The sequence below is a fragment of the Budorcas taxicolor genome, chromosome 2, assembly GCF_023091745.1.
Source record: "Budorcas taxicolor isolate Tak-1 chromosome 2, Takin1.1, whole genome shotgun sequence".
In the NCBI taxonomy this organism is placed as follows: domain Eukaryota; kingdom Metazoa; phylum Chordata; class Mammalia; order Artiodactyla; family Bovidae; genus Budorcas; species Budorcas taxicolor.
The window spans coordinates 67,998,087-68,021,487 of record NC_068911.1 but is presented as its reverse complement, the minus strand read 5'-3'; the positions used below and the strand labels follow the sequence as shown (position 1 = coordinate 68,021,487).

Genomic DNA, 23,401 nt, shown 5'->3' with positions numbered 1-23,401 from the left:
ACATTTGGAAGCCTTTCCCTTCAACTCTGGAAATTCATCCTTTTTTTTTTAAGTCTATAGTTCCTACACACCACTATAATTTTGAGGGAAATAGAGGTTAAAACACCTATCTATGGCCTCAGGGAGAGAGCTCAACCTCTTTAACTAATCAAGTGACTCTCAAAGTCTCATACAGCTGAAGGACCTTTTACTTTTTAATTTATTTTCCTTAATTTAAAATGTGATTATGGTTTCCCAAGTGTTGACTTGCGCTAGGGAAATTCCATTAAAGATGTCATCTTTGGTGACAAATATTGGAAACTAGAAGTCAGAAACCATAATCTCTTTCTTGCTGCATAGTAGTAAGATTTTAAACCCCTGAAACATAGGTGTTAAGTCTATTCCACACCCTATGACGAAAATTAATGACCTGTTGATAATGACCCATGAGGCATGGTTTCTTTTTCCTGCAGGACATTTTGAGTGCCTGGCCCCAGATCTTGGTTCCAGTTTCATCCCCTCCCCGACTCCTGCTTCTCCCCACTTCTATCATTACAGCAGCATTAGGGGTCGAAGTCTCCCCAGATGCAGTGTCATCCCCAGTGATCACCACACCAGAGGTCAGCTGTGAATATTAAAATAACTAAATGTCATTAATCGAGAGGAAACCCATGATTCCTCAGCTACAAGTGGCACAACCGTGTGTCTTTGTTCTGACTACAAGATCCTTTTACCCTGTCCCAGGGCCCCAAAGCCCTGGGATCATCTCAATTCCGTGTGCTTTTTTTAGTAAAAGTAATCATTGACTTAAAAGCCACATTAAATTGATTTTTTTAATACTTTTACATGACTTTTTTCATCAATAAATTCTCAACTTAGAAGAGGAACACGACAGATCATACATTTAGTTCAGGACGAAGAGTAACTAGGTGCCTCTTTGCCCATTGAGGGTCTGATGTGTAATAGTCTGTAATCAGAGCAGTCCTGGAAATCTAATAGCCTTCACAGGACACCTTCCTTGGGTGGTGGGTCAGATCCAAATTAGAACATCCCAGGATCTCTGATAGATTTCAGAGTTCCTAGAATCTTCGAAATGGACATGGCCTTCGAGGCCATCTTTTCCTCCCCTTTTCTTTTATAGATGAAAAAAAAAAATTAAGAACCAGAAATTTGAAATGATATAGACAGTCATGCAGCTAATACGTAGCAGACCTGGTGCTGGACCTCATGACTCCTCCCGGGCTACGCCCTTCCTAGAATGGACCAGCACCAGGAATCCCCTCCAGTTCAACTAGAGAGGAACTCCCTGGGCTGCAACCAGCCTCAGTGCCTCAAAGATGGCGGCATCCTCCGCACAGGAGGTGGGGCCACCAGTGACCTAGATCCAGCTGTGGGCAGCCAGCTGCTTCTGTCCCTTAGGGTTCCTCCCTCAGATGACGTCATCCCATTTCCTCCACTGAATAGTCATGCCACAAACACTCCTCTCCCCACAGAAGTTTTCCAAACATGTGTGTATGTGTGTGGTTCTGTGCTTCCTAACTAATGCACATATTAATAGTTTGCCCATCCTGACCACCTGACCCCCGAGGGGCGTCATAGTGATGAGTATGTGCCTGTACAGAAAGCATTTGGAGCTCTTCAGATGACAGGCTCTGTCGAAGTGCTGATGTTCATTACATCGAACTTTTTTTTCAAACAGATTTGCATCACTAATTGCTTGTTTCTCCCAACACCCCTCTGAGGAAGCTCAGTAGTATTACTTGAAAATAGAAAGTGGTATATAATTTTGCACTTATCCAGAGCCTGTCACAGAGCACCTCCTAGGGCCTCACAAACCTTAACTCATTCCTCACAAAGCTCAGGGGAAAGAAGTCAGAATTATGCTTTGCCTTCATTTGACTTCCCTGGTGGCTCAGATGGTAAAGAATCTGCCTGCAGTGCAGTAGACCCAAGTTCAATCCCTGGGTCGGGACCATCCCCTGAAGGAGGGAATGACCACCCACTCCAGTATTCTCCCCTGGAGAATTCCATCCTCAGAGGAGCCTGGCAAGGTACAGCTCATAGGGTCGAAAAGAGTTAGACACGACAGACAGACTAACACTTCATTTGACCCTGAAATTTTCTGGGACCAGCTTTAGAGTTTCTGGCCCTGGGATTCACTTGCCAGATCATGCTTCTTGCCTAGCAACCCTTCTGTCTCCCCTGGGGCTGCAACTTATGATGCTCTTTCGATGTTTAGCCCGCCTTGCCTAGAAGGTTGCCTGTGAGTTGAGTGGTCTTATTGGTTTGTACAATAGTTTGAGAACTTGTGGCCGTATCATGGGGTGCTTTGTTTGCCAGAGGGTAGAAGGGCACCCCGCCCTTCAGGAGGGGCTCCTCTCAGAAGCCGTCTCCCATCCTTCATCTGCGAGTGGGTGACCTCCCCTCCTTTGTGTCCCGCCACCCTTCAGACAGTGCTGTGTGGGGACCGAGCTGGTGGATTGGATGCTGCAGCAGACTCCGTGTGTTCACTCCCGAACGCAGGCTGTGGGCATGTGGCAAGTCCTGGTGGAAGACAGCGTTCTCAACCATGGTAAGCTGCCACGCGGCCCCTGGAAAACCCTCAAGAAACGCTCAGCGTGTTTCCCTGGGCTGGTTGTGGCCGCACTCCCACATGGGCCAGAAAGAATTATGATCTCTTTAGGGACCCGCAGAGCTGGCGTCTTCATTTAGCAATACAAATGCAGCGAATGGATGCCGTTGATTGCAGTGTTCCACCACTGTACCTTCCTAACTTGGGAGAATGTATGAAGGGAAAATGAAATTGCAACCCGAGTGTATCAGTTCCAATTATGTTTATTAGTTTGCATTCACGGTTCATTGATAGCGTGATTATACTCTGAGCATCGCACAGCAATCCTGATGCAGCGGCCAAATGAGAGCAATGAAGTGTGTGGCCCGGCTGATGACATGAGAGTAATGAATTCAGAACCTGCGTTTTCTGGGAGAGCCAATTTGTGTACCCACGCAATGACCGTAGGTAAAATCATGCGTGCTCTGTGGTTGTAGCCCCTGATATCTAAGCAGAGTAACAATTCAGGACAGGAGTGGGACTGTGGTTTAACTCTTCATGCCATTTGTTTAAAGATCACTTTTCCAAACAGACAAACTACTAAAATCTTTTCTTTAATACCTGGGAATGTAATGATGATCTTGCCAGTGTTTCACAGACTTTACTGTGTATGCAGAACACCTGGCACTCTTGTTAAAATGCAGACTCTGATTCAGAGCGTGTGCATTTCCAAAAAGCTCCCAGATGATGCTGATTCATATTTTGAGCAGCAAGGATCTATCACTCCTTATCTTTGGACGGTGTTGATGCTCCCTCCTGAAAAGGGGCTTAAAACTTTAAGACACATAGATGACAGATTATAAACCAAGTTCATGCCTTTGGCTTTCAGAGATCTAAATCTTCTGGTTTAAAGGCAATATGATTTTTTTTAAACAACTCTTTAAAACTTGAACTAGAAGGAAATTATTATTAGATACTAGGGGTATATGACCTAGATGGTTGGTCTTGTCAGCTTTGCTCAGACAATTTTATTTTAATGTTTAAAGTGCAGACAGACATGGTTATAAACAGTACATATAAAAAGAAAAAAAAATCATGATACTGATAAAGTCAGGTTTTTTTAAGTCTGTACTTTGACAAAACCGCTATAGAGCATGATCTGGCAGTTGGTCATTTTCCTCTTTGGGATGTGTAACCCACACACTAGAAAATGTCATCAAGGCAATTTCACTGGTCAGAGGGCTCATCTCAGGGAAGTTGGCTGGTTCTCATAGGAGAGTCCCAGGGCAGCTCAGGAGGTGGGCGAGTCAGAGAGAGCTGTGAGGTACATGACTGCAACCCGGAGGTCCCCTCTTCCAGCTGCACTGCCCTGGGCGAGGCCACGGGAAAAGGGTGAGGAGTCCCACCGCCTTGCTGCCACTTGGCCGTCTTGCCCGACACCATCATTCGTTTCTGGTAAACGGGCTGGGAGGCAGAGGTGCCCACAGCTGACGCTAGCCCCCATGTTTCCCGTAGTGGATCAGGAGCATCACTTCCAAGACAAATATTTATTTTATCGATTTCTGGATGATGAGCACGAGGACGCCCCTTTGCCTACGGAGGAGGAAAAGAAGGAGTGCGATGAGGAGCTGCAGGACACCATGCTGCTGCTGTCGCAGATGGGCCCGGACGCCCACATGAGGATGGTCCTTCGCAAACCGTGAGTGAGAGCCCCTAGCTGGTCGTTGGGGCCGCCCTGTGCGAGGCTCGCCCCTGCGCGGAGGGAAATGCGGCTGACTTCAAAAGTCCTGGCCTGACTTCACCCAGGGCCAAAGGAGAGGCTACAGAGGGGTGATGCAGCGGTGTTTGCCTCCTGTTATGTTCTTCTACGTTTGAGCCAGATAGTTCCATTTCCCTTATTGCATGAGTTAAAACTCTGGAGACTGTTAGCAGTTGGCTCAGGATGTCAAAACGGAGTCCACGAATTAAACCACCTTTGGTCCATGACAAACAGAAACTGCTCTGCTTCTGTGCCAGACTGGGGCAGCCCCCTTCTTTCTAATGCAGCAGGACAGAGGACGTCAGGACTGCAGGCTTCATGCCAGTTCTCCTAGGCCACATTCATTCATTCAGCACATTCTTCTGCCCCATGCAGAGCCTTCTCCCCTTAGCTTGAAGACACGTTCTTTTTTAAAAAATTGAAGTACAGTTGATTTACAATATTGTGTCAGTTTCCGGCGCACAACAAAGTGATGCAGTTCTATATATTTTTTCAGATTATTTTCATTATAGGTTATTGCAAGATACTGGCTATAGTTCCCTGTGCTATAGAGTTAATTCTGTTGTTTATCTATTTTATGTATAGCAATTTCCACCTATTAATCCCAAACTCCTAATTTATCCTCCCCCCCTTGGTAATCATAAATTTGCTTTCTATGTCTGTGAGTCTTTCTGTTTTATATATAGATTCATTTGTATTACTTTTTAGATTCAGCATATAAGTGACACCATATAACATTTGTCTTTGCCTGCCTTACTTCACTTAGTATGAAAATCTCTAGTCCATCTATGTTTCATTCTTTTTATGGCTGAGTGATAGTCCGTTGTATCAATATATATATGTACCACCTCTTTATCCATTTATCTGGTGAGGGGCATTTAGGTTGCCTGCATGTCTTGGCTATTGTAAATAGTGCTGTGATGCACATAGGGGTATACATATCTTTTAGAATCAGGGTTTTCATCTTAAAGACACAAGAGGACACCACTGCTCTCTTAACTCTTCAGGGCCTCCATTCGTTCGGTGAGGCGCTGCCTCCCATCCAGCTCAGTGGAAACCTACCTGAGCATCAGTAGCAACCTGCTCGCTAAAGTTGAGGACCCTCAAGTGTTTAATCAGATCAATCCAGAAAGACTCTGTTGAGCCCTTCCTCTGTTTCAGTCAGTTGCTCAGTCATGTCTGACTCTTTGTGACCCTACGGGCTGTAGTGCACCAGGCTTCACTGTCTGTCACCAACTCCTGGAGCTTGCTCAATCTCGGGTCCATCGAGTCAGTGATGTCATCCAACCATCTCATCCTCTGTCATCCCCTTTTCCTCCTGCCTTCAATCTTTCCCAGCATCAGGGTCTTTTCCAATGAGTCAGTTCTTTGTATCAGATGGCCAAAGTATTGGAGCTTCAGCATCAGTCCTTCCAATGAATATTCAGGACTGATTTCCTTTAGGATGGACTGCTTGGATCTCCTTGCAGGGCAAGGGACTCACAAGAGTCTTTTCCAGCACCACAGTTCAAAAGCATCAGTTCTTCGAGGCTCAGCTGTTTGGGACACTCCACGATCCCTGTGGGGCACACGAAGAAGCATGTGCCTCAGTTCTAGCCTCAGGGAAACCTTCTCACTAAAGGGTGGCTTGGCACATGGTCCTGCAACCACTGCACACAGGGTTTATGTTTTTCTGCTGGAAATGAAATCCCACTCCACCCGGCAACTGGTGCCAGCCAGCTGTGGGTGTCGACTCTGAGTCACTGGCTTGGCCAGCCTCCATTTATCAGTGGGTCTCGACAGAAGCATCGCACTTTAACACATCTCCCGTGTCCTTCAGACTAGCTTCCTGGTGTGGGCCCCACCTCCGAACAGTCTCTCACTGCACGCTCCTTCCCTTTCCCCAGGATTCTTCCCTTTCCCTTGCCCTTACTCTGAGCTGCAAGGAGGCTCCTCAGCATAGCTCATTTTTTGTCACAACTTTCTCTTAGTTGCACACCATGTGTTTCAGAGGCCTTCCCTCGACCCAATTAGCATCATCATCCTTAACTCCACAACCATGGTTCTCAGTTCCTTTAGCTTCAAAACCCTCTCTTCAAACAAAAATTTTGCTGGAAAATCCAAAATTACCAAACAGAAAAGCCAGAGCTTTGCTGATCTCATCATGAGTGGTACTCAAGAAACCTGACCAGCAACTGATGTTCTCTGAGCCCTGAAGGACCATGAGGTGGGGCAGTGGGGGCGGGGGGTGGAGAGACGGGAGAATCCCCTGGATTTGGGGAACTCAGATGACGGCCCTCATGCTACACTGTGCTCTTGCCCTTAGACGCTTCTCTTCCCTCTTCCCTGTGGTCCGTGTCTCACCGTCCCTTGTTTACCTCCGCTTAATGTCCTGGCTCCAACCCTTCTTGCTGCCACCTTCATTCAAGCCCATATCACACAGTGGTTCTGAAACAGATGCAGGCCAGCCCCAAGGGGCAGGCATCAGAAATCATGGGAGGGGGTTTTGGTTGCCACACTGCTGGCATTTGCTGGGCAGTAGCAGGACGTAGGGATGTTGAACACAGTCTACTACCTAGAATCCTACAAAATAAGAAGCTTCCCTGAACAGAAAGCCTCTGTTGAGAAACATTATTGTAAACTGAGTTTCTTAAAGGTGAAGGCATAGCTCATTTTACTTCATTCATTTAGTCGTTTAACCAATATTTATTAAACATCTGTTTTGTCCTAGGTACTATGTTAGTTGCAATGGCTGCAGCATTAAACTAGAGGGTCGCACCCCCAGCCTGAAGCTTTCTGTCTAGGGCAGGAGCCAGACCATTAACAACTAGTTATACAAATAATCATTTAATAACAGTTGCATCGCATGCTACAAAGGAAAATGTAGTGTACATCAATAGAACATGATCTGAAGAGGGAAACTGAACTTGATGTGGAAGTTAGAAAAGGGCATATCCCAAGCTCTCTATCAGAGATAGTCGCCAAGCAGACTATCAGCAAACCTTTGCTGAGTGATTGAATGAACAAATGAACGTAAAGCCCCAGCTCTGATGTTCCCTCAGCTCTCAGTTGCTTCAAGGGAGACAGAAATGCCATTCAATTCATGTATATTTTTGAGCATCTGCCAAAGAGGTTTTCTGAAAGTAGTGAAATGGTTCCTGCCCTTGGAGAGTTTGTAATCCCGTGGAATGTGCGGGCTAACAGCATGGTAAGTCGCTTCCGTTGTGTCTGACTCTGCGACCCCATGGACTGTAGCCCCCCAGGCTCCTCTATCCATGGGATTCTCCAGACAAGAACACTGGAGTAAGTTGCCATACACTTCTCCAAGGGATCTTGCTGACCCAGGGACTGAACCCATGTTTCTTCTGCCTCCAGTACTGGCAGAAGAGGGGTCTTTGCCACTAGCGCCACCTGGTGGGGGTTAGGCACTCCCATATTAGATTTGGATGCCACAAACATACTGAGCGCCGGCTGTGTGGAAGACAGCATGCTAGGGATATTTGTGCCAATTGTTTGATTCACCCTTGCAAGAGCCTGAGGGCTGATGTCATGAGTGTCCCTTAGAAAGAGTAGCCTGCATTTCTTTTCTTTCCATACAGCACTAACTCAGAGATCCTTCAGAGAAAGTTACATTACAAAGTTTGGGCTTTTCCAGCCCATCTCTGGCTGTAGAGTACAGGTTTCACCAGTATCCCAAGATACATCATCTTGGGTGCCCTTAGGATTGTCCCATCTTTTCAGGCTTTATGAAACTTCGAAGATTGGAATTAAACTGCTGGTTCTTCTTGTGCCTCAGTACTCTTAGCTTTTATTTCTTTGCGAATGACTGTCCCTAATAGATGGAAGAGTGAAGAAGGAATCTAATTTTATGAGACAGACTTCCGACTCTACACACAGACACACACACCATTTTTTATCAGATAATAACCTTTGAAACTTCTACTGTACTTTAAGTGGAAAGAAAATAAGCTGAGTTCATCAGGAATTACTGCTGTCTCTGCTGTCCTTGCAGAGAACAGCTGAGCCCTTTGCTCCTGGGAACTTGATGGTATACTCGCTGGTCCTGGAAATGTTGACTTTTGATTGCCCAAACTGCCAAGTCACTAGGAAATGTGGAGGCATGAGCTGTATTGGTTCCATATTGACTGGTGCTGCTGCTGCTGCTGCTGCTGCTGCTAAGTCGCTTCAGTCATGTCCGACTCTGTGCGACCCCATAGATGGCAGCCCATCAGGCTCCCCCGTCCCTGGGATTCTCCAGGCAAGAACACTGGAGTGGGTTGCCATTTCCTTCTCCAATGCATGAAAGTGAAAAGTGAAAGGGAAGTTGCTCAGTCGTGTCTGACTCCTAGCAGCCCCATGGACTGCAGCCTACCAGGCTCCTCCGTCCATGAGATTTTCCAGGCAAGAGCACTGGAGTGGGGTGCCATTGCCTTCAGGACCCCCCAATATTGTAACTCAGTACAGCTGCATTTTATAATAGTCACCACTGCCCGGGAGGTTGCAGAACTCTGATAATTACTGGGAAAGAAATAACACAATATTCTTTGATGAGAAGATTACTTTGAGAATTTGATTGTATAATGAAGATGTTGCTTTGAAAGGTACTTCCTATTGTTCTGAATCTGAGACTCGCTAGCAAAAAAAAAAAAAAAGTGTCACTTGTTTTGACAGGCTACTTAGAAAAATTCTCTGTTTATTACATTAACTGCGGCATTTTAACTGTCAAACTATGAAAGAATGTTCTGTAGTTTAAAAAACAGAATAGAGCTTCAAGGGGATTTTTTGGCACACTCTTGTTGCTATTGGTATTGAAAAAAAAAACAACCATATATTCTGAATGCGAAATTAGCTTTTTATGTGGTAGCAGGCAGAGTGACTCACAATGCCCACCCGGCCTCACAGGTGCAGACCTGGGTGGCTTTTGGGGGCAAGTGCTGTACAACAGTGACAGTTTGATGGCGCTGTTGTTGCAGCTTCCAGACAGGGCCAACAAACCTAAAATGAGCCTCTGGAGCTTATTGTTTTGATTTTGCTTTGTTTATAAGTCTAAAAACAAGAGGGTACCCTACAGCAAATAGATACAGTAGAGACCCTTACCAGCAGAAGCATGCATTCTGGCTCCCTTTGAGCAAGTACTTTGGAGAAGGGACTGGACAAAGGGATGTGGAGTGAGCATGTAAACAGAATGTTATAAGCTTGAGGCCAGCTGGACGAAGAGAGGCTTCAAGGAGACAAAGAAGGCTCTTGCCATACAAGGCTCCCAACTTCCTCTTCCGAGTAAAGTGAGACCTAGTTCTCCACTGTTTAGAAACTATTAGAAAACAGCCTACAGGCAGGAGGGAAAAGAAGTGGATGCCATTTCCCGAATCTAATTCTAGGTCTGTCTGAAATTTTGAAATTCCCTAAAAGCCCAGAAGCTTGTCAATTGGGCCTGAGCAGAAGGGGGAAAAATGAAATTATATATATGTATATATATTTGAATTTTATATGTATTTTATAAATTATATATAAATTTATATGTAGTCAGTCACTTCAGTCATGTCCAACTCTTTGCAATCCTAGGGACTGTGGCCTGTCAGGCTCCTTTGTCCCCGGGATTCTCCAGGCAAGAATACTGGAGTGGGTTGCCATGCCCTCCTCCAGGGGATCTTCCCGACCCAGGGATCAAACCTGTGTCTCTTAAGTCTCCTGCTTTGCCAGGCAGATTCTTTACCACTGAGCCACTAGGGAAGCCCATGTAAATTTATATTTGTTGCTTTTTGTTCAGTCGCTCAGTTGTGTCTGACTCTTTGCAGTCCCATTGACTGCAGCACACCAGGCTTCCCTGTCCTTCACCATCTCCTGGAGCTCGCCCAAACCCATGTTCATTGAGTCAGTGATGCCATATCATCTTGTCCTCTGTCGTCTCCATCTCCTCCTACCTTCAATCTTTCCCAGCATTGGGGTCTTTTCTAATGAGTTGGCTCTTCATATCAGGTGACCAGAGTATTGGAGCTTCAGCTTCAACATCAGTCCTTCCAGTGAATATTCAGGATTTATTTCCTTTATGATTGACTGGTTTGATCTCCTAGCAGTCCAAGGGACTCAAGAGTCTTCTCCAACACCACAGTTCAAAAACATCAGTTCTTCAGCCCTCACCCTTCTTTATGATCCAACTTTCACATCCATACACGACTACTGGGAAAACTGTAGCTTTGTCTATACTGACCTTTGCCGGCAGAGTAATGTCCCTGCTTTATAATATGCCATCTAGGTTTGTCATAACTTTTCTTCCAAAAAACATCAGTTCTTCAGCATTCAGCCTTCTTTATGATCCAACTCTCACATCCATACATAACTACGGGGAAAACTATAGCTTTGTCTATATGGACCTTTGTTGGCAGAGTAATGTCTCTGCTTTATAATATGCTGTCTAGGTTTGTCATAGCTTTTCTTCCAAGGAGCAAGCATCTTTTAATTTCATGGCTGCAATCACCAGGAAATATATACATACATATTTATTTATTTATTTATATAAATTATATATGTATATTTGAATTGCTGGCAGGTTCTGGAGTCCACCCAATGGTCAGAAACTCATAATTTTAAGTTCATTTATTTCATGTGCTTGAGTAATATTTTCTAACATATACTGTGGGGCATAAAATTGAAAGGAAACAATTTAAGATAATCAAGTGATATGAGAAAATACCAGAAGGAAGAAAGAGTTGTTTAGACAGCCACCACCTGCTGTTCCACACATGTGCTCTAGAGGGCACGCAAGAGATTGTGTGTTTTCTCTTCATTAGCAGAGCCTGTTTTAATAGTCTTTACCTGCCCAAGCTGTTTTTGGAGGGTGTGATATTTGAAATCCTGTTAGTTATAGGAAAATTTGTTTCGTCAGTGGGACCCAGATTAGCAAGCCTAAAACCATTAGTGCTTAGGCTTGTGATTTCTGCTGGTATATGCCAAGAGAATGTTCAGAGTGAAAAAAAGCCCATCCTCAGATGAAGATCAAATAAAAACAGAAGCATGACTAAAAGCTGGTCTTTAGGAAATAAAAAAATTCACTATGGAGCCTTTTCCTTCACCGCATGATGAACTTTGCCTTTGTTTTTCCTGAAAAGACGGCTGTGCCCTAAGTGTAAGTTTGTGGAATTTACTAGAATAAATGACTGCATTAAGTGGGCTGTTTCTAGAGTTTAGATTTGCCTTCCCCCTATGAGAGCAGTTTACTTCTTGTACCTCATGTTTACATGCCCAAGAACCAACCTATGGATTGATGCTATTAGGACCCAGATTTGGGAGAGAAAAAGATGGATATAGCTGCCGTTTACAGTTTAGGCATCATTATTAGATTGCCTCAAGATTGTTATGCCTTTTTAATGTTCAAGTTGATCTGTTCATTGCATAGAAAATTTGGAAAGTACTAAAAAGAGTCAAAGAAGAATAAATAACACCTGCCAATCACATCTTCCGGAGATTATTATCATTAACATTTTGGTACCTATCCCTTGATTATTCTTCAGTTCCTAACGTTTTACACTTAATAATATAGCATGGCATTCTCCATGCTATAAAGGTGGGGCTTTCAATAGGTGCCTAGTAGTCTATCCTTTGAATACTCCTTAGTGCAATCAGTTTGTCACTGTTGAGTGTTTAGGTTGATTCTCAAACCCTTTCTTTTTGACCACAGCAGAAAATAAGAAGTGCCCTTCTTCCTAGAACAAAGAAAGAATTCCTAGCCTAGCAGGGGTGCAGGGGTGGGTGGGGCCAGAAAAATGTCAAGAAAGTTCCAGTAAGGAACCAAAGGAGTGCCCAGAGCAGGCATGTGGGTAAATGTGGCTGGAGAGTTAGGCCGAGGTCAGGTTGAAGGGCGTCTGCTTCGCTGTGTGTCTTGTGTGTTATTTTATAGCCATTTGGCGCACCGTTGACTAGCTTAAAGGGAGGTGTGGCATGGCCAGCTTTGCAGTAGGTAGGTTTCTCTGCTATCTGTGGAGAATGGATTGGAGGGCCCAAGACTAAAGGTAGAATGCCGGATACTGAGTTTTTTGAGAGGAGAATGAATGGCATTTTGAGAATTTAATGACAACTTTTGAGATACATACATTTGACCTAAGAGTCTGCTAAATAAAGTGAAAGTTACACTAAGCACAAAAGCCCTGGATTCTGGTCTTACCAAGTTACCAGTAAGTCCCCCAACATCTTCAGATTACAAGTCTCTTAAACTATAACACGAGTTTAATACCTGCTTACTCTCATCCCCCGGAGAAGGAAATAGCAACCCACTCCAGTATTCTTGCCTGGAGAATCCCATGGACAGAGGAGCCTGGCAGACTACAGTTTGTGGGATCGTAAGAGTTGGACACGAACTTGTGCTATCTTTCTTTCTCTCTCCCAGTTTCACAAGGGATTGTAAACGGAAAAACAAATACAATAGTATTTAATTACAGCCAACGTTTATTGAGCACATGTGTGCTAGGCACTGTGCTCAGCAATTGTCTGATTCTATTCTTTCAACAGCTCTTTGAGGTAGTTATCAATATTATCCCCATTTTATGAATAAGAAAATGAGGCTTATGTTAAATCACTTGTTTATCCTGAAAGAGGGGGACTCGGATTTGGTCCAGGTCTTTCTGACTCGAGCCTGTGTTCTTGTCTGCCGTCTACCACCTGTCCCAGGCCAAAAAGGCTTCAAAACGGTCTCTTGGCTTTGTTCTTTGAGCATTGTTGAGGAAACATGTCATGGAAATCTGATTTTAAAATCGTTACTACAGACTAGTCTCAGTTCATTAAATGATGACTATATAGATCTATGCTGTGCTGTCCTTAGTTGATCAGCCCAACTCTTTGTGAGCCCATGGACTGTAATCCACCAGGCTTCTCTGTCCATGGGTTTCTCCAGGCCAGAATACTGGAGTGGGTTGCCATGCCCTCCTCCAGGGAATCTTTCCAACCCAGGGATCAAACCCAGGTCTCTTGCACTGCAGGCGGACTCTTTACCATCTAAGCCACCAGGGAAGCCCAGATAGACCTGAATGAAGTTCAGATATATCATCTACTGTAGAAAAAAATTCATGTCAACACACGTCAGGATCACAGACAAAACATAATAGTTAAATATGATTTGCACTATACCTTTTATATATAGTGACCGCATTTACATCCCCTCTTGGAACATCAGACTAACTGTGTGAATAGAGTAGTGCTAATGTTATTACCCACAATTTAAAGATGGAGAAACTGAGCTTAGTGGATTCTGAGTGTCTTATTCATCACGCAGTAGTATATGTAGCTGAACCAGGGACAAAGCCCAAGTCTGCTTACTCCAAATCCAATTTTATTCTTTTTTTTTTTTATGAGTAATAGTATTTCATCTCTAACAGATAGCCTCAAGTTCTTTTCTGGTGGATTTACTGAACAAGCAGTGGAATGCAAAGAAATATCTTTCTGTCCCTGATTCATGAAAAATTAACTTTTATGAAGGAAAAATAATATGCCCACATAACATTTCCTCAAAAAATGTTTGCATTTTCTATCTGATATATATGTCTCATACACAAATGCAGGTAGCTATAACTATCTGCTTCCATCCAAATTTGTTTTTCTCAACTTGCTGCTTAGGTATTTTAAAGGAAAATATTTGTGGCTGTACCTTTGAAAAGGTTTAATGGTACACTTCTATTGTGCTCTGATAGTAAATGCTTTTGCCTGGAGAATTTCTGGCATATTTAGCTTCTGAACTTGAAAAACCTCAAATCACAAATGTCCCAAAACACTTAGGCCTCAGAGGCCCTGAATTATGGAACCTTTACCCCATATCCTGATGGGGATGACCTGATTTCTCCCAAATATTCTCGAGGCTTTTACCCTTAACAGCAGTTCTAAACTGCATTCATTTCTGACTTCACAAAGAAGGGAAGAATCCCCATGTACACAGGGTTTGCAGTCAGAACTAGAGAATGTCTAATCGTATCTGATAAGCTTAAAAGGGAAAAACAAGATGGCAGAGGAGTAGGTGGATGTGGAGTACATCTCTTTCCACGGATATGGCAGGAATACACCTTCAGATACAGAAATGCTTGCAGAACTCCAGCTGAGAGCAGACCAGAGTACCTGACCACTGGAAAATAATATGCAGAACCACGCAAAACTTCGAGAGCAGGCCCTGAGCCTTTGGAGTGGGAGCACTGACTCCAAGACCCTAGACTACCAGAGAACTAACCCTAGGAAGGATCAAATGGTAAGAACTTCCACGAAGGAAACCACTTGAATACAAGACCAGGCATCACCCAACCACCAGAAGCGCTCTGCAGGATGCCTCATCCAAACAACAAGCAAAATACAAACAGAAATACAAACTCAGTCATCAGCAGACAGGATTATCACCTCACTCAGCCCTGCCCATCAGAGGGGAAAAAAAAAACTCAGCACAAACCTCACCCTATATGAAACTTACACAAACCACTGGACCAACCAGTGGGCAGAAACCAAAAGGAAGAAAGAATTCAGCCTTGAAACCTGGGAAGAGGAGACCTCAAACGCAATAAGTTTTTTAAAAAATGATGAAAAGGCAGAGAAATACTGCACAAATGAAGGCACAGACTAGAAACACAGAAGTCCAAATAAATGAGGAAATAGGCAAACTACCTGAAAAAGAATTCAGAATAATGATAGTAAAGATGATCAAAAACTTTGAAAACAGAATGGAGAAAATGTATCTGATAAGCTTAAAATGTCCTTTTCTGGGTTGAGGGTAAGGTGAGAGGGTTGTGGTGTGGCAGGGAAATGAGCCGACAGAGTCGGGGAGGATGCCTTAAATGGCCCATCACCAGGCTCTGGGAATATCTCAAATACTTAAGAGCTAACTCTTAAGAAGCAAGTGTCCTGGGAAGTGAAGAAAAGAAACAAACACATCGTGCTGGTTTGTTAGACAAGGGGGTGGGAAACCACACCAAACTTTCCTTTAAGGGAAGTGGAAGAGTTGAATCTCAAGAAAATCTTTTAAGAGCACTGGAAAGTGCCCCATGCTTGAGAAATGAAAGCAGGAGAATCAGGTGGACTGAGGTGGAGTGTTAGCACCAAAATAAAGCATTCCAGCCCCAAGAAAAAAATAGTAAAGCATTTCCTTTATTTTAGTGCTTGACCAGGTCTTACATATTTATAACACTGACTTTTCTGGGTATTTTTTCCCACGCACCAGGGAATAGGTCTACTGGGTCCCAAGTCTAGAAGAACTGGGTTATTGGTCTTTCACCTGCCCAGGTTACCACTGGCCATGCCAGCGTGCCTGCTTGGTGCCTGGGTGAATCCCTCATTTTATCCACATTCCAATAACCAAAGAGCTCTGTCTCTGACCTTGATAAATTCCTTGATAAAACTGTATTTACCAGCAGCTTCCAATATCACCTGAGCCCTTCCATCCTTTAATGTAGAAAATGCCTCTCCCTCCATCCCCATTTATTATCTTGTCTATAACTAGACATTGCCGCCAGAATGCGTCCCCTGCAGAAACTAGGCCTTTCCCCAGCAGGATCCTACAAATCCCCATCAATGTGGCACCACGCAGGTTTGTAAAGAAGCAGGGATGCCTAATGCCTCTCCCTGTGACATCTGGAGAAGGACGAGTAAAGACCAGGTACATTCACATGCTGCCGCTCAGAGCAGCTGGAGAGCCGATTCACTTCCCTGGCCTCGCAGGTCCTCTGTGAAGGTAACATGCGAGGTCCCTCCTCCTGCTCGATTGGGGCACAGTGTTCCCTTGGCTCTTGAAAGCCAGATTGCCTTCAGCCCTGGGGACCCTTTCATGACTCTTTGAACAGGCTGGGAGCTGATTTGTGGGATCCCTTCTCCATTTTTCTTTCCTGTCTGCCCCTACAAAGACCAAAGCATGAGAGGTACTCAATGCCCCTGTCTGCCACAAGAAACCTGCTTGTAAAATGCGACTTTGTTCAGTGATGATGGTGGGGAAGTAGGTGGCGCACATGGAGGGGAGAAGCTTCGTCTGAGGCCAGAGCAGAGAGGTCTTTTCTGAGACACCAGATGGCACAGCAGCTCTGAGCCGGCGTCCCGGCCAAGGCTCGGCCTGTTCTGTTGCTGCAGCCGCAAGCTCTAGGGCCGCTGGGCTGGGGGAGGGGCTCCCATCTGACTCCCACTCACGGACACAGGAAGGTCACGCCGACTTCGGCTCCATCTGGCCTCCTCCCCAGGACCTCTCTCAACCCTCAACCCTAGCAACATGTTGATGGAAACCCCTCCCGGCACACCTCTCATGAACGCTTTTGTTGCTTTGTCAGCTGTAAAGATATTCATTTTCTAACGCCAGTCTCTGCTCACCTTGCCGTCCTGACTTCTCTCACCCCATTAAAACATGTGCTGTAAACTGGACCAAAAGGATGGTTGCTGTCCGGGCAGACCGCCCAGTGACAGTGGCCTGCCCTGTGATGACGCTGACCGCTGTAGACCACAGGCTTGTTGTTGTTGTTGTCCCCCCTTTCATTCAGAATGGTATTTAGGACTCAGAGACTAAACTGTCTCTAGGCTTTGTTCCATTTGGTTTCACACGGCTGGCATGGGTTTCTCTGGGGCATCCAGCAAGCCCCATGGATGTCTGTATTTCTTGGTTTTGGTTGCTGATGAATGGAGGACCAGGGGTAGAATGAGTTCCATGTGGGTCTCTGCAGATTGGCCAACAGCTCCCCCACCCCTGAAGGCAGTGGGGGCTGTGCTTCGGGACAGGCCTTGCTTTCTATGAGAGGCACATGGGGAGCAGGCAGGCTGAACCCCTTCCTCCTGCCCTGCCACCAGTTGCCAAACTCAGGAGGCTCTCCCAGGAATGGGGCCCTTCCCAGGAAGTCCCTCCTGGGAGAGCTCCCACTTCTCCCCCTCCTCTGTGTCTGGCAGGAGGGCCCAGGGCTCCGCTTTCTTCTCAGGCCCCTCCTGGACATTTGTCTTGGCAGGTCTCAAGTTGGAGCCTGGGCAGCCTGCTGCTCGCCGGCCCCTGCCCTACGTGGGGGGGTGGGGGGGGTGGTTGATGTGATGAACCCCTGGGACCTCCTCCTGCCCTTGTCTTATCAGCAGTGCTGTCTTCCTCCTGTGCGGGTTTCCTTCTGTGAGTGCAGAGCTGTGTCTGCCTCCAGGCCTCTCTCAGCCATTCTGTCCCCATCTGCTTCCTATCAGCCAAGAATTCCCGAAACACTCCGATCTTGCCGATAGTACTATTTTGTGGTTTGTCACGGTGGCGTGACTTAATTCCAGTGCTGTTCTGGATTTTAAAACATCTTTCCTGTTGTATGTTTAGCACGGCACACAAAATTCTGACCAAAACAAGGAGCCAGTCCAACAGGTGCTGCTTGGTTTTTGACGGTCATCTCTGTTCAGGCCCCCACTGAACTTGATGTGACGGGGTAGCTTTAGCTGATAATTTCTTAAAACTGGATGAGTAAATTTATAATCCTACCAAAAAAAAAATCTGTCTTTTCTATCTTCAAATGGGATTTGGAGTAAGAGGTCAGGTCCAACATTTTCATCCTGTCTCCTCCCTCCATTAATAATTAACTGCCTACCACATCACATATGTGTACTATTGTTAAAGAGAATTGGGTCATGGGCTTCTTGTCTTACTGGACCTTCAGTGTGGAGGATAACAGAGCATAAGGCCTTCAGGATACAGAACGAGAACTGGTCCTTGGTACTGCTGCCACCGCCCCAGGGCAAACCCTGAATTCAGCAGAAATCACGAGAACTTATGCATTCATCCAATGAGATGTATTGAACACCTCCCACTTTATCAAGTCATCCTGCATGGGCACCATATTTCCAGTATATCAATGCTTTGTATATTAGCTCATTTGATCTTTACAACAATCCTATTTATTATCCCTATTTTTACAGATGTAGGAACCAAGCATTAGACCAATTGGGTACCTAGGAAGCTCCTATTTTAGATCTCAAATCCTGTTTCTGATATTAACACAGTGCCCTTTGTGCTACCAGATGCTGCTTCTCTTGAGAAGAGCAGTGTAGAGTCATGGATTTCTAAGCAAATAACATTCTGCATACTATGTTTCAACTGCGACAGCAGTTGGACCATGTGCCTTGAAAGAATAAATTTTGGAGAACCGGTTTTGCCTCAGAGAGGGGACATCTGAGCTGGGCTTGTAGCAGAAAACACATATCCCAGGCAAGGAGAAGAACACGTGAAGAGTCTGAGAGGTGTGAAAGAGCACTGCATGTTTTAGAACTGGAGACATGTCCGGTTATGCCTCAAGCACAGAGCATATTAGCCAGGAGGAAAGGTGAGAAGAGGAGAGATGAGTCTAGAAAGGTCCACTGGGACCAGCTTAAAAAGTTTTGTGTGATGATGACGGAGCACTTCTGGACAGACTGAGTTTGTGGGTTGTCTGGGAACTGATGGTCAGAAAGCTATTGGAGCTCAAGAAAGAAATCTGTTTGGAGATTAAAATTTAGGTCTCGGCATCATATAGATGAAAGATGGGGACTTTTCCCAGGGAGACAAGGTAGAAGGAAGTGAGAACAGAGCTGAAGGCAGCCTAGGGGCACAGCGCAATTCATGAGATGAGCAGAGAAACAACAGACCCTAAGAGACACTGAGGAGAGTTGCCTGGCAGACAGGAAGAGCCCGCAGGGCACATTGTTCATCATCATTTATTTTAACTCTTGGATGAAATTTGGTGATTTTCAACATAATGGGATTTGTAGATCTTAAAGGCAGCACTTAATTTTTCAATCTGTAAGACTTAATCAGTGTGGATTTCATATGATACTATGTGAACCCTCTTCCTAAACTTGTAGACATCTGCTCCCCAAATTTCAACTCTGAATCTAAATTCAGATATAGATTTTAGAGCTAAATTCTGACTTTTCTTTCCCCAGATAGGTTTTTCTTCTCCCTCCGTAATAGCCCCCGCTACTCCCGCCCCCGTGGAGGTGAGAATGAGACTCAGTGACTGTTTTCTCCTTTAGCCAAGCTTCTAGGAGGGTCCATGCCATTTGCAGCTGATGTCAAGAAGCAGGAACAGCAGGGTGCTCCTCGTGCTGAAGAGCCATAATCCTATTATGCCCACCTTGAGGCTTTCACGTTTGCTGCCTCAATAGCAGTAGATGGACTGAGGTGACTCAATTGACTTTTAAATCTCCAATGGTCCCAGTTTCAAAATCCCCATGTCTGAGTCAAGTAGTAGATTAGGCCCCTTACTAAGAAGGCCTGGCTCCCTCAGAATCCCTGTGGCCGTAGCTTTTCCTTCGGTGTCTGTGGGTCCCATACTTTCTGCGTTCCGCATGTGTCCTTAAGTGATAATCCTTGGCAGGAGGTGAACTTGGCTGGCATCTCCCTGGTTCGTGGATTTAGTACCTGTCTTTGTACAGGCAGGATTAGGAAATGTAGAAACAGTCCTCTTTGTTTCTGTAAGAGAAGGCTGTCATATTCTTTGGTTCATATTAAAGCTGTCCTTGAGAAGGTAATGCCCAAGGTATACAAAGAGTTTTCTTCCAGTTAGCCCCCTTTTGATCCGAGATATGGTTACAAATTATCTAACGCAACTACTTTAGAATATTTATAATTCAGTTTCAATAGCTCAAAGAACTTATCTAACAATTGACTAAGTTGTAGATGTAATTTGCTGAACCAAATGTCATACTTAATTTTTAAGTTCATTTTCTTATGCAAGGGCTTGAGTTTTGGATATCACGCTGCTGCTTTTTTTTCACTTACACAAATGAATATGCGGATACCTTCCTAGGTGCTGCTTCCTTTAGCTCTCACATTACTCTCACAAAGATATTGTCCCCAGTTTACAGAAGAAACTGAGTCTCTGACATCACGTGACTGGTCAGGGGTTGCACGACGGTTAAAACCTGGTCTTCAACCTCTAAATTCAGTGCTCTGCTCAGTACAGCAGCAAGACTTCCTAAATTTACTTGATCAAGGAAAGATTTACTCTTTTTTTTTTTTTTAATTGCCATGCCACACAGCTTGTGGATCTTAGTTACCTGACCTGGGACTAAGCCCAGGCCACATCAATGAAAGGAAAGCATGGAGACCCAACCACTGGACTACCAGGGAATTCCCAAAGAGCATTCTTTATACAGTAGAATGATGGAACACCACTGGTAGCTCATTGAGGTTTAAAGGTTTTGTATATTGTAACACTGAATAATACCATAAGTTACTGAAATTTTAGGACAGTGCATAACACAGGTGAGGATTATGTAATAAGTAACACTCATGACTACAATAGTCAGCTGAGAGTAAATGCCCCCTGACCACCAATGTGGAGAGTGACTTCCTAGAGCTCTCAGAATTAATAACACATTTGTTTGTTTGTTTGTTTAGTTTCCAAAAATTAGGGTTCCTTATATTGCAGAGAGCAATAGAAGATCCAGATTACTGACCAATCATCCCTTTTCCCATTGATGTAAAATTAAACACGAGTTGTGATTTCAGACAAAGGTCCGTCTAGTCAAGGCTATGGTTTTTCCAGTGGTCATGTATGGATGTGAGAGTTGGACTATAAATAAAGCTGAGCACCAAGGAATTGATGCTTTTGAACTGTGGTGTTGGAGAAGACTCTTGAGAGTCCCTTGCACTGCAAGGAGATCCAACCAGTCCATCCTAAAGGAGATCAGTCCTGGTTGTTCATTGGAAGGTCTGATGTTGAAGCTGAAACTCCAATACTTTGGCCACCTGATGCGAAGAGCTGACTCATTTGAAAAGACCCTGATGGTGGGAAAGATTGAGGGCAGGAGGAGAAGGGGACGACAGAGGATGAGATGGTTGGATGGCATCACTGACTCAATGGACATGGGTTTGGGTGGACTCCGGGAGTTGGTGATGGACAGGGAGGCCTGGCATGCTGCGGTTCACGGGATCGCAAAGAGTCGGACATGACTGAGTGACTGAACTGAACTGATTTCAGAATAACTACTGACATGAAAGATGACAAGAAATCCTCTTAGTCCTCCCATGCCAAGATGTCCATAATGTGTCCAAACCTCATCCTTAAAGGCAAGGTATACGATAGTAGTTTTAGAATAAATTATAGGAAAAGAAAAACTGTGCATAGTATACTGATTAACATCTCATGGAAGAGTGGTAGACCATGGGACGGAGTTTGGGGAGTGTGGTATATTCTTCCCTACTTTCCCTTTCGTAATAATTCCACACACTCCTATCTGCCTTCTGCTCATCTCATGTCCTCACCTCCACAGGGAGGTGAGAAAACATGGTTTATATAAATCCTCTAAGTCCTGTGGTAGAAGCATATTGCATAACCCAGAACAAAAGCGATAGCAGCATTATTCTGCTAGGCTAAGATATCACATAGGATCCCAAGAAATGTGTGTCAGTCATCAAGTTGATTGAACCAGCGGTTCCTGGTGATGTTAAAAGATAACTTTGTTGATGTTAATTAAGGTAGTAATGAAAGGTAATTTTGTAGAATCATCATCTACAAAGTAAGAGATCTAAGTTAGCCAACTAGAATGTGAGCAGAGATGTTCCTCCCTCTGAGGTTGGAAGGGAAGAGGATTAGGTGCAGTTTTGATTTCTTCCACGTGCTTCCATCAAGGAACAGGTTCATGTCAAAATTCCCTTTAGGAATTATCATAGCATCATCTCTCCTCCTGCCAGGGTCTTTTTTATCAGGATTTCTCCTAAGAATTCCCTGATTTCATGCTTCACTGACCCCTGAAGCCCCTTCTGTATTTCAAACTCTAGTAATGACTTTTATCTCGTTATTTCCTTGTTACTTTTTTCTTTGTAGACCTGGACAGAGGACCATGGATGACCTAGAAATTATCTATGAAGAACTCCTTCACATTAAAGCCTTATCCCATCTTTCTACCACAGTAAGTTGTCTCTTAGCTGAGCATGGTTGGGGGCACTTTGAATTAAATGCACAGTGAGGACTGGGGGAGAGGATTATAGTCTGAGGGAGGAACAGGATGCCTAAATTCTACCTCATAAATCACCCCTTCTCACTCTCCTGAGATGCTAAGGAAGTTATAGCTACATACAATCACCAAAGAAGGATCAAGTATTACCATGTTATTAGGAGTTGCCCTAAATATTAGAGCAGCCTGATGTGAGTGGAATTGGAGCATATACTTCCAATTTCCCAAGCCTTGGAACCTGCCATAATTCAACACAGAGCCAGGCCTTAAGATAGGTTTTCAGTCCCTTCCATGAAATAAAGAGCCATATGGGGCAGCAGCGAGAGAAATCAAGATGACCTGGCCTGGCCCAGGGGGCCCAGCTCCACCCAGGTTTGCTGCCAAATTGAGAAAAGAAGCAGAAGGTGCCAAAGCGCATTGGTTCAGATATTTTAGGGCGTAAGAGCAACACTTGCTGGTGGAAAATGGCCCAATGCCTGTATCTGACTCTGAACGTTTCCATGATTAGGACATTATAGAAAAGCAGTGGGCAGAAATGCCTCCTGCCATAGGGGGAGCACAGAAACCTGAGTTCCAGGCAACGTAAGTCTCCTATATGCTAATAATTAAGAATAATGAGGATGATGATAATAAAAAGTTGTTCCAATATCTACAGATTATATGCCATGTTCACAAATGGCATGCCAGGCTCCTCTGCGGTGTCTGCCCACCTCGTGGGTCTTTCATTCCCAGCTCACGAGGTGATACCATGCTGTCAGAGTCACTCGGTGGCAGCGTCTGCAGTCCCTGCTCTGGGCTGTAAAGCCCGGGTCTCTGCTGAGAGCAGTGAGGCATTCACCACAACCCCAAGTGGAGTGCTGCAGACCTTCCCCCTTTAACCCAGACAGGGCTGCCTCCACATGCCCCCCCTGCCTGCATTCCTCAGGTCGGGAAGCTCGCTCACCTACACGGAGTATCCAGGGGTCTGGTCCAGCCCACCCTCCCACCACCACCCTGTCACCTCACTCTCTCCATGGTGGGATACATCCAGCATCCAGGGGGCTCACCCAGGGGGCTCCCGCATCTGTAGGGGAAGCAGCTGAGGCCCCGCAAGCTCATGCTGGAGAGGGGAGTGCGGGAGACCCCCGTGCCCTACCTGCTGCCTGGGTCTCCACCCTGCATGATTCTTCCGCAACCTTGGAAGAATCATGGGTAGGAGAGGGGAGGGGAAGGCTTATACCTCAAACTCTAGGTCCCCAGGC

General features: G+C 45.0%; 1 protein-coding gene across 1 annotated transcript in view; it reads left to right on the top strand.

Annotated features, from left to right (window-relative positions):
* RAPGEF4 (Rap guanine nucleotide exchange factor 4) overlaps positions 1-23,401 on the top strand; it is a 326,591-nt gene that overhangs the window by 235,980 nt on the left and 67,210 nt on the right. Inside the window, exons 9-11 of the mRNA XM_052635961.1 lie at positions 2,430-2,551; positions 4,046-4,229; positions 22,031-22,115. Coding sequence (XP_052491921.1) covers positions 2,430-2,551; positions 4,046-4,229; positions 22,031-22,115 — 391 coding nt within the window. The remainder of the gene's footprint in view (positions 1-2,429; positions 2,552-4,045; positions 4,230-22,030; positions 22,116-23,401) is intronic.